This window comes from Ipomoea triloba, chromosome 6 (genome assembly GCF_003576645.1).
Source record: "Ipomoea triloba cultivar NCNSP0323 chromosome 6, ASM357664v1".
NCBI classification, from domain to species: Eukaryota; Viridiplantae; Streptophyta; class Magnoliopsida; order Solanales; family Convolvulaceae; genus Ipomoea; species Ipomoea triloba.
This window is the reverse complement of record NC_044921.1, coordinates 11,625,819-11,641,264: the sequence shown is the minus strand read 5'-3', so window position 1 is coordinate 11,641,264 and position 15,446 is coordinate 11,625,819. Positions and strand designations below refer to the sequence as shown.

General features: G+C 36.5%; 1 protein-coding gene across 2 annotated transcripts; it reads left to right on the top strand.

Annotated features, from left to right (window-relative positions):
* Positions 1–7,755: 7,755 nt before the first annotated feature.
* On the top strand, positions 7,756–14,704 carry LOC116022552. 2 transcript variants are annotated; one of them, XM_031263300.1, is made up of 8 exons: positions 7,756–7,879; positions 8,058–8,128; positions 8,239–8,490; positions 8,598–8,719; positions 9,367–9,755; positions 12,171–12,537; positions 14,072–14,149; positions 14,301–14,704. In XM_031263300.1, the coding sequence occupies exons 5-8, from the start codon at positions 9,385–9,387 to the stop codon at positions 14,349–14,351; spliced, it is 867 nt and encodes a 288-aa protein (XP_031119160.1). In that variant the 5' UTR covers positions 7,756–7,879; positions 8,058–8,128; positions 8,239–8,490; positions 8,598–8,719; positions 9,367–9,384; the 3' UTR covers positions 14,352–14,704. The 2 variants fall into 2 exon arrangements, with proteins under 2 accessions (XP_031119160.1, XP_031119161.1); XM_031263301.1 differs by lacking the exons at positions 7,756–7,879; positions 8,058–8,128; positions 8,239–8,490; positions 8,598–8,719 and adding an exon at positions 11,694–12,065 and having other exon boundaries at positions 9,642–9,755.
* Positions 14,705–15,446: the final 742 nt, after the last annotated feature.

The following is a 15,446-nucleotide window of genomic DNA, read 5'->3' as shown; positions in this document are numbered from 1 at the left end:
AGCTGAGAACTGTTAGATATATTAGGCTCATATGTGGTTATGGTTTAGTCTTCCTTATTAGTGGCCTATTGTTTAGGGACTTACTGTAGTAGTATTACTGTGTAGGACTCTGTGTAATCATTCATTCAGTTAATCAATTACACTCATTTGGTATCAGACTGCGTTAGGTCTTTTATTCCTTTTTTTTTTCCTTTTTCCCCGTACGTACACCTTGCGAACTCAAAACTCATGGCCGACTCCTCCTCTGACCGCACCATTACCGTCGTTACTCCACCTCCGGCCACACCAAATCAGCTTAACTCCGCCCACCATTTCGTGTCGATCAAATTGACGACACGGAATTACCTTTTCTGGCGCACACAGATCAACCACTCGTGCCCACTGCCTCAACCTGCTCAGCCGCCTCCAATCCCTAAGGCAAAGTGACATGTCCCCGGCTGAGTACTTAGGAAAGGCGCAGTTGATCGTGGAAGATCTCGCACTGGCTGGCCGGGCGATCTCCCTCGACAAGAAAATTTGTATGTATTTCGCGGACTCCGACCGGAATACAGATCCATGGCCGCCTCGCTCACTGTGACCGGGACTTCGGTGACTCTGCCGCAACTGGCCGATTTTCTTCAGGCACAAGAGTTTATATACTTTGATGATTTTGTGCCGTCGAACGGGACTCCGGTGGCCATGAACGTGAATCGCGATCGTCGACATCACGGTGATGGTGGCAGGCAGAATCGCGGCGGTGGCCGCTGGAATGGTGGGCGAGGACGGAACGGCAACCCGAGATGCCAAATCTGCCGCTCCCATGGACACACGGCTGTGTCTTGTTACCGCCGGTACACTGAGAATCCACCGCAGGCGCACATGGTTGTGAACGGTGAAGCAGCGTCCGTGACAGCCGACTCCGTGGCCTGGCACCCCGACACCGGTGCTACTGCCCACGCAACACCCGACGCCAGCATGATTTCCCGGTCTGATGAATATGCTGGTTCGGACGTCCTACGAGTGGGAGATGGTACAGGTTTGGTTATATCTCGTGTTGGTTATTCAGCGATCCCCACTATTTCAAAATCCTTACATCTTTCTAATATTTTGCATGTCCCCAACCTGTCTGTTCCATTATTATCTGTTAATCGTTTTACATCCGATAATAATGTTTATTTTGAATTCCACTCTGATTCGTTCTTTGTTAAGGATTCCATCACCAAGGAAATACTACTTAAAGGACCGTGTTCGGGTGGTCTGTATCGGTTGTCCATACCACGGGCGCACATGGCTTTCCTCATCGCTCGTGCTTCACCAATTATTTGGCATCGTCGGTTAGGCCACCCTCATGACCGAGCCCTTCGTCGTGTTCTTCGTGGCTGTCCAGTTATCTCTCATAAATCCGGTTCCCCACAACTCTGTTCACCCTGTCACCTTGGCAAATCAGTGCGTTTCCCATTAGATAGAATAAATACTTCCAGTTGTAATGTTTTAGATCTTGTCTACACAGATATTTGGGGTCCGGCACCCGTTGTTTCTGCCGAGGGTTTTCGTTATTTTGCTTTATTCGTAAATGACAGTACGCGTTTCTGTTGGTATTTTCCACTACGTGTAAAAACAGATCTCTATAAAGTTTTTGATCATTTTAGGGCCATGGTAAAACGTCTGTTTTCGCGTTCTATCAAGGCTATTCAGTCGGACTTAGGGGGCGAATACCGCCGACTTCATACACTATTTCAATCCCTTGGCATTGTTCACAGGCAAACCTGTGCCTACTCCCACGAACAAAACGGGAGAGTCGAGCGTCGGAATCGACACATTGTTGAAACCGACCTCGCTCTATTAGCTGAAAGCTCCGTGCCTCTAAAATATTGGGATACCGCGTTTGAAACCGCAACCTACCTAATTAACCGGCTTCCATCTTCGGTTCTAAACTTTGATACCCCACACTTCAGACTGTATAAAACACCACCAACATACACTTCCCTCAAAATCTTTGGATGTCTCTGTTTCCCATACGTCCTTATAATCGCCATAAAATTGAGTTCCGTTCTGCACCTTGCATGTTTTTAGGTTATCCTACGTCTTTCCGAGGTTATCGCTGTTTAAATATCAACACAGGTAGAACCTTTATCTGCCGCCATGTTAGATTTGATGAATCTGTTTTTCCTTTTCCAACAGCTTCTTCTGAGTGTGGATCAAACATATTGCCTACAATCAGCTCACCTTGGGGCTCTAGTCATATCACCATGGTTTCACCTAACCCGGAGCCCTCACAAGCTACTCATCCCTTAGCTATTGAGGGCCCCCAGTTGGACACTGCAGGTACCTCTCACTCTCCGACCACTTCACCAAGCTCAGATAGTCCGGATTTAACGAACACCGAAAGCTCCCGTGATAGTTCCACTAACACTCAGCAGACTCAACAGCGGGGACATGTCATGCGTCTACGACACATGACTCGAGGAACAGGTGAACAGTTCTTCGCTCTGTCTGCGGTTGAGGGTACACTGGAGCCTACCTGCTACACTCAAGCTGTCAGTCACCCGCAATGGAGAGATGCCATGGACCAGGAGTTTAATGCCTTGCTTCATAACAACACCTGGAAATTGGTGCCACCACAACCAGGCATGAATGTGATTGGATGCAAATGGGTCTATCGCATCAAACGAAAAGCAGACGGAACGATTGAACGCCATAAAGCCCGTCTTGTTGCTAAGGGTTTCAATCAGATTGCTGGGGAAGACATCTTCGACACTTTTAGCCCGGTTGTTAAACCAACCACAGTCCGACTCTTGTTCTCCTTTGCAGTCTCCCAGCAATGGACTCTACGACAGCTTGATGTCCATAACGCCTTCCTCAACGGCCAATTAGCCGAAACAGTCTACATGCGACAGCCACCAGGGTACGAGGATCCAGGACACCCGGACTTCGTTTGCCACTTGCAGCGTTCTCTTTATGGTCTGAAACAAGCTCTGAGGGCGTGGTTCAAGAGACTCCATGACTTCTTATTATCTGCAGGTTTCAGCGCTTCCAAGACTGATGTTTCTTTGTTTCATTACTCCGCCGGGTCGGCCCGTGTCTTTCTACTGGTATATGTTGACGACATCATAATGATGGGCACCTCTCCGACCTTGCTGGACACTTTGCTGCAGCGTCTCTCTTCGGTTTTTAAAATCAGGGACCTGGGGAAGCCCAGTTTCTTTCTCGGGATTGAAACTCTATCTCTCGATGGTTCAATCATTCTGTCACAACGTCGCTATATGGGTGATATATTAAATCGGGCCGGCATGACAGACTACAAGCCGCTTGCCACGCCTGCTGCTGTCTCACACTCTACGGTCTCGACTAATGAACCATTTGACAATCCCACTCAATATAGACGCATAGCAGGGGCTCTTCAATACTTAACAATTACCAGGTCGGATCTCTCCTACTCTGTCAACCGTCTATGCCAGTTCATGCATGCGTCTACTACTGAGCACTGGGGCCTGTTAAAACGTGTCCTCCGGTACATTAAAGGAACTCTGGATTATGGTCTACCTCTAGCACCGTCACCGTCTTCCGACATACATGCTTATTCTGATTCCGATTGGGCAGGGTGTCCGGTTGACCGGAAGTCTACTAGCGGTTACGCCGTGTACATTGGCACCAACTTGATTTCCTGGGTCTCTCGTAAACAGAAAACAGTAGCCCGTTCTTCCATAGAAGCTGAGTATAAGGGTCTAGCAGATGTCTCCGCCGAGGTCACGTGGGTATGCTCTCTACTTCGTGAACTCGAGCTTCATTCTCAGCGTCCTGCAACTCTATGGTGTGAAAATCTTGGCGCCACCTACCTGTGTGCAAATCCGGTGTTTCACGCGAGGACTAAGCATGTTGAGATCGATTTTCACTTTGTTCGTGACAAGGTCTCTTCGCGTGAATTTCAGGTTAATTTTGTGTCTACGAAAGATCAGCTAGCCGATATCTTCACGAAGCCACTTCCCGCATCACGGTTTGGTTTACTCCGTGACAAGCTCAATGTTGTGTCCATCCCACCTTGAGCTTGCGGGGGTGTGTTAGATATATTAGGCTCATATGTGGTTATGGTTCAGTCTTCCTTATTAGTGGCCTATTGTTTAGGGACTTACTATAGTAGTATTACCGTGTAAGACTCTGTGTAATCATTCATCCAGTTAATCAATTACACTCATTAGAACAATAAGCCATTTACCAAACACTTCAAAATAACTTATTGATAGGTCAAACAGCTAAATTTGATCAAATAAGCTAAAATTTAGCTGATAAGCCAATAACCAAACACCCCCATAACCAGTCATGAAGTAGCTGCTTTCATCATCCTCCATAAACAAAACACGACAGAGGCATAGACATCCTACTGACAGTAATTAATTCTTTGGTTAAATTAATACTATACTAAAATTTGTGTTTAACAATATTCACAAAAAACTATTCATTATTTGTCTGTCAATACAATTCATTCATCTTGTAAAATTCCATAGACAACTTTATGAGTACTTTGTATAATGCTTGGGAATTCATTTAGAGTTTTATTTTATTTTATTCTATTTTTTTAACAAGATGATAGGAAAACATATACAAAAATTATAATTTCTCAAAACAAAAACATGAATTTGCATCCATTTAATAATGTAAAAGGGGTTTTCTTCAAACAATACGACGAAGAATAAAATTTATTCAAAACCCTAAAAAGAAAACAATAAAGGATCAACTAATTCAACCATAAAATTAAACCAATCGCTAGTATCAAACTCACCATTATCATAAATGTCAAATAATTGCTGAATGAAGGTCCTCATTTTCCAGAACCAACCAAACCTTCTTCTCCCTAACTTGGCAGCCAACCGTCGTTGCCCTCGCTCCTATCCGTCGTGTCACCTCAAACTCGACCAAGTCATCGATATTCGTCATGCCCAAGTCGTCAATGTTCGTCATGCTAAGGTCGTCGCCTCGCCTAATTTTTTCTTTTACCTTTCAAACATATTTATTTTACCAAAAAAAAAAAAAAAAAAAACTCTGAGTTTTTTTTTTTTTTTTTTTTTTAACAAAAGAGTTTTAAATCAGGTAATTTAAAACAACATTAATATATAGTTTGATTCCAATTTTTTCACACCTTAATTCTTTTTAAAATAATATTCCATTTTCTCTCATATTTATTTTAGTAATAATATAATTACAGAAATCATATTATGTAAAATAAATGTACACTTCCAAATATTATAATTTTTTATAACTACATAAATGAGCGATACTTTTGCACTAGTCTTATAAGTGTACATATCTACTATACTAATAAGAGCCAAAGAAAGTTAGGCCTAAAATGAGTAGAAAAAATGACGGATGGTTCAGATGAATTATTTAATCAAATAGATGGTTAAGATAATTCAAATTAATATTATTCATAGAGATTATCTAATTTAACCTTACTTTTATGATTATCCATTAAGTTTTCCGTTAAATATTCTCTTCTCCGTTAATATTCAGTTAACTTTTAACTTACCCATTAATTCCTATAAGAAATTTCTTAGGTTCGAACCTCATCTCAATCAAACTTGACATAATTAAGTTTCTCACTCTATTTACTCTTATTAAATTAAATAAATTAGTAGCTACAACAAAAAATGATACATATGTATTTCTTTAATTTAGAATTATGCGTCTACAATATCTTTATTTGAAAAAATTATTCATTATCAAAAATTAAATTAAATAAGAGAAATAATTTCATTAGTTATATTGTCTTTATTTTCTCTCATGCAAAGATTCTTTACATTCAAATTTATCAATTGATATTCATTATATTGTCCATTATCTTATTTTTACAATATCTTGTAATTAAATATCAAAGTTATAGTACAAAATAATGTTATATATTTATTTACCAAGTATTTTATTAATACTATGAAAAAAATTAAAATAATTTGAAGCTAATCATATTAACTACTTGGGGGATTTATTGACAATGAAAGTACTCAAATAAGTCATTACCAAGCAAATTGAAGCGAGAAACTACCTTTTAATATCTTTGGAATATATAATATTTTAAATTTTTAAATTTTTATTAATTTATTTAATCTTTTTTCTTAAACTAGGGATTTCTTTATCCACAATAACTCATTCAACAATAATAGTTGAACCAAATGAACCCCAAGCAGAACACCTAAATGAAAGTCCATATCTCTTATAACATAATCTCATTGCATGACGTTGTCATCTATGCTACCAACAATAACAGAATTGCAAATAACACACTACCAACAAAAAAGAAGTGAACAAATAGTAAAGATGAAGACAATGACAATGCTACTCAAAAAAGAATTAAGAACACTTAGAAAAATTCAAATGAAAAGTAGTATTTATTTAGACTATCATTAATTTTTAGACCAAATATTTAGACTATCGATTTTACAAGGTTGCAAACATTTATTTTAGTAATAATTATAATGAATTTTCTATATTATCTTGGATTCATATACTTTGAGTTAGATATTTAAATAAAAAAATTCGACATTCAATTACCCATGTATAAACTTCTCCTATATAATCTTGCATTGATATACTTTCAAATATTTATTTAAATATAAACATTGGGCATTAACCCATACGCGCAATACGCGTATAAAACTAGTAATTGATTATTTTTTTGAATGCTAACTAGTAATTGATTATAAGATTAGTGCAAAAGTATCACTCATCTTATAATTGTCCATTTTTCCCATATTTATTTTAGTAATAATATAATTACATTAATAATATAATTGAGTAATACTTTTGCGCTGATGTTATAATCAAATAAATGTACACTTTAAAATATTATAATTTTTTATAACATCTTTAATTTTATTATTTAAATATATAATAAAAAAATTTATTCTCGCATCGCACGAGTAATTTACTAGTTATTTATGTACTAAATATGCATTATTGGATAATATACAAAATAATGTATTTTCAGTATTCAAATAATATACTTTTAAATAATATACATTTAGTACAAAATTAATGTATATTTACTACATTATTTTATTTATGGTTTACATAGTGTTGTGGACCGTGATCCATTGACTAATGATTGGTAAGGGGATAAGTATCATAAGATACATTTTTACTAAACTAAATATAAATTTTTATTTTTTGAAGGTTCATTATTTGTATACTGAAAATTTATTATTTGATATGTTATCAAATAATAAATTTTCAGTATATTAAAAATAAAAATTTTCGATATTTTATATTGCAACGTGAATCATGGTCCACAATCTAATTTCTCATGTTTGGTCCGTCAAAATTAGTTTTGTTTTCCTCTGTATCAGATGATTCAATCATTCAATTATTAGTACAAATAATAAAATAAAAATATTAAAACAAAAGATAGGAAAGAAATCGAAATTTGAATATTTTAAATTGTGAATAATAATGCACCTATAGGCAGCCCAAGTTAAAATAAATCTAACCCTGGTTAACTAACCAAACCCCCGGGCTAGACAAATAACGCTAAGCGCCATTGCACCGGTTAGCGAGAAAGGTCCATGATTAAAATATGAAGATTTAATTATTATTTTACTCGCCGTGCAAAGATTCCGTTAACGCCGTCAATCAACATGCACTGGCCAAGCCTTCCACAGCGACCCCGCAACGGAATTCGTTCCACGGTTCAAACGAGGATGCCCTAGGCCGTCAGATCACAATCTAACGGCCACACGTAGAAACGGCGTTTCTGTACGCGAACGGCGTAGAGATAATTTTCGTTGTGTATATAATAGAGGAGGAAAGAAGAAGAAGAAGCTGTTCTGTGCTGTTCTTTTTATATAGTCTCTGTCTTCTTCCTTCAATTCTTGGGAGAATTCAAAGAAGAGATTATTTTCCTGGAAATTTTTGGGTGAGTGATTCTCTATGAAAAACTCAGAAACAATGTTTCGATTTTCCTTAAATTACAGAAAACGATTAAAATCGTCAAGGGAAAGTCTGTAATCGAATGCGGGTTTTGATATCTTTTGGTTGAAACTTTGTTGAAATGCTGAAATTCACTTGGTCGTCGTTTGATTTTTGATCTACAGATACAATTGGAAGAGGATTTGAGCTGATATTGACGTGGATTTGGGTTCAGATTCCTCGGTCGATTTCAGAGGTTACCTCACGAATTGAGTCTCCTATAGCTTGATTTATTTTTCAGTTTTTTTTCTTGCGATTGAGCTACGTAATTGACTTGAGTTCCTGTGTGTTTTTTTGGTTCTTTAGGTGCATTCTGATAAATCCGGGTGAGATATACAAGTTTATCGGAAGTTCTGAGATCAGATATCCGATTGGAAGATCGGAATTTCCTAGCAACTTCGGTTATTGAAGCTCGGAAATGTCGCCATTCTACTGAAGAATCTCCACTAGCAAAGTTTGAGAAGTGAAGCAATCGTAATTCTGTTGTGGTTCCAGGTTGTTTGGCAGTGAATCCTAGGAGAAATCCCCTTGCAAGCTGATGGTTCTGTAATAATATAGGTATGAACTACAGCTCTTTGTGAAATTTGGAATTCTCTCTCAGCGATATCCTCTGCGTTTCTCACTTTATGTGATGATCTGAAACGGTTATTTTTGTGGATATGTAGATTGAGGAATACGGCGTTTCGAGATTTTGACAGGATTTCCTGTTCTCATAGTTTCGTCTGAATTGCTGATTGAACTCTGGAAAGACCGTAATTTTAGCTTTTTGCAAAGCTGAAGGTTTCAGGTAATGCGAGAAGAGACGTTTGAGTAATTAAAATCGCTTCCTTTTTCTTCTCCATCTTCATCTTCATCTTCATCTTCGTCTTTCTCTTCTCGTCGCTCCTCTGTCACATAATTTTCCGGTAAATCCTTCCGCTGCTTCTTCGTTACTATAAAGTCCATCCTAATTCTTAGTTGGATCTTTACACCGTAAGTAATTCCTAGAGTTTCCGGCGAAGAAACACCATTGGTTTTGGCTCTCCATGATTCTGGCGAAGAAACACCATTGAATTCTCTTTCTTACAGATATCGTGAATTCACAATTTTCAAAAGAAAAAAATTTATCTTTTCTTATGACAGAATGCCCTATCTCTCAAAAGAAATCCTCGATTTCATTACTCAACCAATTCCCATTGCATTCACTGATTGTTGACCTTAAGATCTCTTTGACAGTATTTTTCTGAAAATTATATAACCCATCCGATGAACATACAAGATTTCTTTCCCCCATTTACCCAATCTTTGTGTTCATATATTTCCCAGAAGAAAAGTGTTGATTAGATGGTGTTTTTTTTTTTTTTTTTGGTGCCTTTGCTTTGATTTAATTTTAACCGTGGTTAAATTGGAAATGCCGTAAAAAGCTAACCTCGGTTAAATTATTTACTGTAACAGGGTGTATATAGGCGGCAGATGGAGAAGAATTACAGAGATGGATTTCTGCTGAGGTCATCGAATCATCACCGGAGTGAAACCAGGTCAACGTCCACTACGACGTCGTCCGATTTCGTTTTGCAGTGGGGGAACCGGAAGAGGTTGCGGTGCATGAAGGTCCACAACAAGAATTCCGGCAGCGCGCGTGCCGAACACGATGATCTCAGTGAACCGTCCGGTTCGGCTCCGGTTCAGAGGACTACCGGTCGGGCCGATCGCCGCGTTGGTAGATCCGACCCGAATAGGGACTCCTCAAACCATCAACAGCAGCACGGTAACAATACCGGCGTCAGTAACGGCTATTTGAACCTCCGTCAACGTCCGGCTTCTCCGTCTCATCGTATTCTCAGGTAATTTTTTTTCATTCTCCTTTCTGTGTTTCCTTTTGCATTTTTAACGCGTGATGATCACGTCCCGGTGTACATAATGTGTTCCGGCGAGTGTGTCGGCTGGGAAGTTAAACCTGACGGAAATAATTAACATTTTTTTTGGGGTGTGGAGTTTGGGTGTCTGTGACGATTGAAGGTCTCCGATGGCATGGGATCATACGGTATAGTATATAATATAACTTTTGAGAGAAATTACTCACTTGTCCCATTTTGTAACTAGCTAGGTTGGAGTTATTTTTAATTTAAATTTTTATAATATTAGGTTTAGTACTATTATATAAAATTTATATGTTTATAAATTAAATTAAAATTATTATTAAACACACAAAATAAAATTTAAAAATAATTAAAATTACTAAAGGAAATAAGCAATAAAGAAAAGAGTTGGGTGGACCATTGAATTGTAAAATAGACAAAATGAGACAGCAAATATGTGTGACATATAAGTGTAGAGTTTTATGTTAAGTAGGGGCACAGGATGAGTGACGATTCCGTAAAGAACTGCACATATTAATTGGAAAGTTTTCCAATTGTTGGTTTCCCATAATAATCCGATTTAAGATAAGACTGGGCTTGTGCTAAATTCCCCGGAGCTGTTGATTAGGTTTTGACAATTTTGTTGTAGTTGTGAGTTGGTCAAGTGGCGCATGTTACACTTGGACCACGTTAATTGGTTCGGAGAGATTTAAAATAATTTCTGAGTGAAAACTTGCGACTAATACTATACTGGTGTGCAGTAATTTCAAATTGTGGTTAGACGGACTTAAGACCACATGAATTTCGGCTTCTTGGTTTGAACACTTCGATTTGGTCATATATTCACGGTTGACATTATAATTATACAATTGGATTTTAACTTTTAACTTTTATTAAGACTATAATAAAGAGGAAGTGATTTTAGGATGGGTGAAATCACCTCGTACGCACAACTATGTGGATCACAGTTTTGTAGATTATACTATTAAGTAATTTAATATATTTTTAGTGTATTAAAAATGTAGTTTTTTGTAATGGTACACACAGTGACCATAATATGCCGTGTGGTGTGGGGTTGGGAGATAGAAATATCATTTTTCTAACTAATATGCGTCCTGGGAGTAAATAAGGGAGCTTTTTTAATACTATTAACTCTATTACACAATGCAGTATTTGTTTATAACTAATTTCTCAATCTATTGAAACACAAGAGAGTATTGACTTCACTAAGGTTCGAACCCACCACCTTCTATATAAAGGGAAGGGTTTGACCTTACTGGACTACAAGATCCTTGGCTAAATAAGGGAGCTTTTAAATTGCAAAATTATGTTGTTTTTCTTTTTTACGTTAAATAGGTTTGGATCCAAACCATCGCTATCGGTGGTGCCGTCCACCAGTATTTATGCCTGAAATCAATGGCCCACGCTCCTCTAAGATAAAAGATAAGATTACTCCACAGGAAAATTGTCACTTTCTTTTGGGAAAAAAAAAATGCTATTTGCTTTATATCCGGCTGCCAAATCAATTCTTTAATTTATATTTTTTTTTAAATAGAAGTAGCCTTTGGACTTTGTTTTTGTTTTTTTTTTTTTTTTTTTTTTTGGGGGACAAGTGGTGAGAAATGGGGTGTCTGATTCTGATCTGGTGGCTGAATTCTTCAAGTATTGGGGGCATGAATGACACCCGACCCAATTCTTCCCCCAAAAGCAAAAAGGAAAAGGAGCAGAAGAAATTGGAAAGAAAAGAATTAAAAAAGATGTCTGAATTTACTATTTTAGTGTCCAACAAACACATCAAGTGGCAGTATTCGCGTGTGATTGAAAGCTCATCTTCACCCCGTATTTTATTATTATTATTATTTAATTCATTTGTTTTGTGTGCCGTAAGAGTCATCATTAACTTTATTCCCATCCTCCGTATAGTGGGAGAGAGAGGGGTCGGGTGAGGAAGTGATGTTGCGGTGGTTGCATTACACAGCATATCACATGTGAAGCTGAGTAAGTCGTCATATCAACGTTGGAAACTGTGGGACCCCTACCCTTTCCTGGATTTATGCCCTCCCTAATCTTCTGCCACGTACCCCCTTCCTCCCTACATTCTAAATCCGACGGCTCCCTCTTCTTTCTCTTTCCCCTTTCTTCTCTCTGTAGTATATTACCTTTTTTTCCTCCTCTGCTGGACACGTTTGGATTCAGATCTCAGTCACACTCGCAGATACACTTTCTTTCTATTCGTCACCATAATCTCCCCCAAACAACCCATTGTTTTCTTCCCTGCGATCTAAGGCATAATTGGTAATTTTAATCGAATTTTTCTAATAAAAAAATTGTATTATTTGTTTATTTATTTTTGTTTAAAGATGACTAATATGTTGGGTTTGTGTTTCTTCCCCTTTTTAGGAATTCTGAGAATTCAGTTGCTATGAGAGAACGGAGCAACGGGCTGAGGAATTTGGCTTCTCCTGATAAAGGAGATAAGAGAGGCGGTGCACATAATAACAACCATACCAGGGGCATCCACAATAATGATAACAACCAGCATCACCACCACGGCGGCGGTGGTGGGTCGGTTTCATCGGAGACGGGGCATGAGAGCAAGAAAGGAGGGTCCTCCTCCGGCAGTGATGCAATTCCGGTGGTTTGGCCGCCTAAGTTCGTTATTGCGCTTACCAATAAGGAGAAAGAGGAGGATTTCATGGCCATCAAAGGATCCAAGCTTCCTCAGCGACCCAAAAAACGAGCCAAATTCATCCAGCGTACTCTCAATGTAACTTCTTATCTTCTTCCCCTTTTTTATTATTATTCACTTTTTAATCATATTCACTGATTCTCAGCCTATTTGTTCTAATTAATTAATTAATTACTAAATAAGGAGTAATCTAGAGAATCCGTTGCAAGTCCAAATGCATTAGAATTATTTCTTGGTAGACTAATCTACAGGATCATCATATCTATTTGGTATCAAATTGCTAATTGATCTCATTTGATAATGGGAGAATCATGAAATGGTTGGGAAACATTACTTTTATACGGTCTATAATACTTAATTTTATTGTATTTTTTTCATCAAATTTAGGGTCATTTAAATGACGATTTCATCTAAAATAAATTTGCAATATAAATATTATTTACCTATTTATTACGGTATGTACGAGTCCTAATATGTAGATTGTGCTTCTTTCTTTTTTTTTTTTTTTTTTTTTTTAATGTTAATAAAGTATATTGAAGCACAAAGATGAGACTTCAATATTAATAAACAAAATAAAATATTAACTCCGCAGTGATTATCCAATCATTATAATAGACCATTATAAAGTGGATAATATTTAAGTTACATTTTTTATTATATCAAAATTATATATTTTTAATTTTCTTTTAAAACTATATTATTTGAGTATTGAAAAATATTTGATATTTTATTAAATAATAAACATTTATTATATAAATAATATATTAAAAATAAGCATTCATCGGTAGACTACAATATAATTTGCCGTGATCAGGGCAGTGGGTTATTTGCCCAAAAAAAATGAAATTTCTTGAAAATTCTTTTACCATAGGGGCCTTATACTTCGGTCGGACAATAATAGAGAGGTAAATTAGGATGGTTGGTGCTGAAAGGCAGTGGAAAATAGTACATGGACTGCCTTTTCATATTTTTAATTTTCTTTCCCTCACAAATTTTTTGGAGCATTTTTTTTAGACCCACATAATAAAAATGTCAAATATTTGTTTTTCACATGATGGAATAAAAATGCGGCATAAAATTTAAGAATACATGTAATAGAACTGTGACATAGAATTTAAGAATATGTGACATAGAATTTAAGAATATATGTAATAAAGCTGAATAAAGCTGAGGGCTAATTATATATTTGACGGAGGTTCCTGTTAGGAGGACAGCTGTGCCATAGGTAGACACGCGTTAGCTAGAGGTTGGACTTATTAAAGCGATATTATCTTTTTGGTAGAAAGAAAAAAATTAGTAAAAATAATATTTTCTTTTTTAATTTTTCTTGGAGGTGATTTTTCTTGGAGGTGAGCCGAGTCTACATAATTATTAATTATTGGCTACGCTATTTTTTTTTCTTCTTTCTATTGATTAATTATTTTGTTTTTTTGGAAATCTTTCTATTAATTAATTGAGATTTATAAAAGAAACTGTCTTTTTATTTTTGCCCCTATATTTCATTCTTTTTAATACTTTAACCCCTATTTTTCGCTACTGTCTTTTCCTGTATGTACCTATATTTTATCTTCAAGTTGAAATGACATTTTTGTTTTTTTTATAAATGTTGTAGTTAATTAGTCCTGGAGCATGGCTATGCGATCTTTCCCTCGAGCGTTATGAAGTAAGAGAGAAAAAGGTCTCGAAGAAGGTACTAAAACAATATACGTATATCGTGACACTTTTTATGATTAAATTTGTGGTGGGATTATCTCAAGTCACACAATTTGGTATCAACTTTAAATTTGTCCCTTGATTTTTGGGACCAATTTATGTTAAAGTTTTTGTTTTAACGATTTCAGAGACCTAGAGGGTTGAAGGCAATGGGAAACATGGATTCCGATTCAGAGTAGAGTGAGCATTATCCTGATTGCCACGAAAGAAAAAAGTTGGTGGATTAAGTAATGTATTTCATGGAGAAGAAGAATGAATATGATAAATACATGGCCTTCTTTTTCCCTTGTCTCTTTTTGATGGGCAATTATATTATTAAATCAAAGCAGATATGTAGATAAGAAAGCAACTCTCCGTCACAGGAATCCTACACGCTACACTGCACCTTTCCGCTATTTATTTTTCGAAAACCAAAACACTCGCGGCCAGCAGCCAAATATGTTTCCGCTTCATCTGTTTGACTGACGGGTTAAATAGTTAATCCATGATAGAACAATCTTACACACATTTATAGATTTACTCTTTAATGTGACATTTTGTGGTGTATTTGAATTTAAAGTAATAAAAGAAAAAAGAAACTAATCATACAAAAATAGGCACATCAAAGAATAGTTATAACTTCAATAAAGGCCCTGTTTGGACTGATTGGGTTGGATGTTTGGTTAGAAGGTATGATTTGTTGATAATATTAGCTGATTGTAAAAAGTTGTTGATAAATTAGCTGTTAGCTGATATAATTTGTTTTTCCAAAAAGCTAATTGAAAAGGCTACTTTGAGTAGCCTTTTGAATTTTAGCATTTTGGAGTTACAAAAATCTTATTAACCAAACAACTAATACTGGTCAAATAAGTCAAAATTGGCTGATAGGCTGATTATTTATCAAACAGGGCCAAAATGATTTGTGGCCAGGGATGTTCTGGGTTCAATCTGTTGTAAATAAATAGTAATAAATATGTGAATATTACTAGAAGTATTATACTATAATAATATTTCTCTACTATAATAATATTTCTTTGTACATTGTTTGTTGATATTAGTTCACGTCTAAAGACGGAGTTTAAAATGATAGAGAGCTTATTATTGAAATGGTCCTTTGGTTATTGTGAAATTACCAATTTGGTTATCGGCAATTTCTCTTGCCCAATTAAGTCCTCGACTTTGAAAAATTTAATCAATTTGGTTCTCCGTTTATTTTGCAAAGTCGAGAACTTAATTGGGTAAAAAAAATTGTCGAGGACTAAATTGGTAATTTCGCAATAGTCAAGGGACCATTT

Bases quoted from the DNA above. Each gene is read 5' to 3' on its own strand.
- LOC116022552 (XM_031263300.1), top strand. From the start codon at position 9,385: ATGGAGAAGAATTACAGAGATGGATTTCTGCTGAGGTCATCGAATCAT. The intron at 9,756-12,170 runs GTAATTTTTTTT...TCCCCTTTTTAG, and splicing joins CCGTCTCATCGTATTCTCAG to GAATTCTGAGAATTCAGTTG. The intron at 14,150-14,300 runs GTACTAAAACAA...TAACGATTTCAG, and splicing joins AGAAAAAGGTCTCGAAGAAG to AGACCTAGAGGGTTGAAGGC.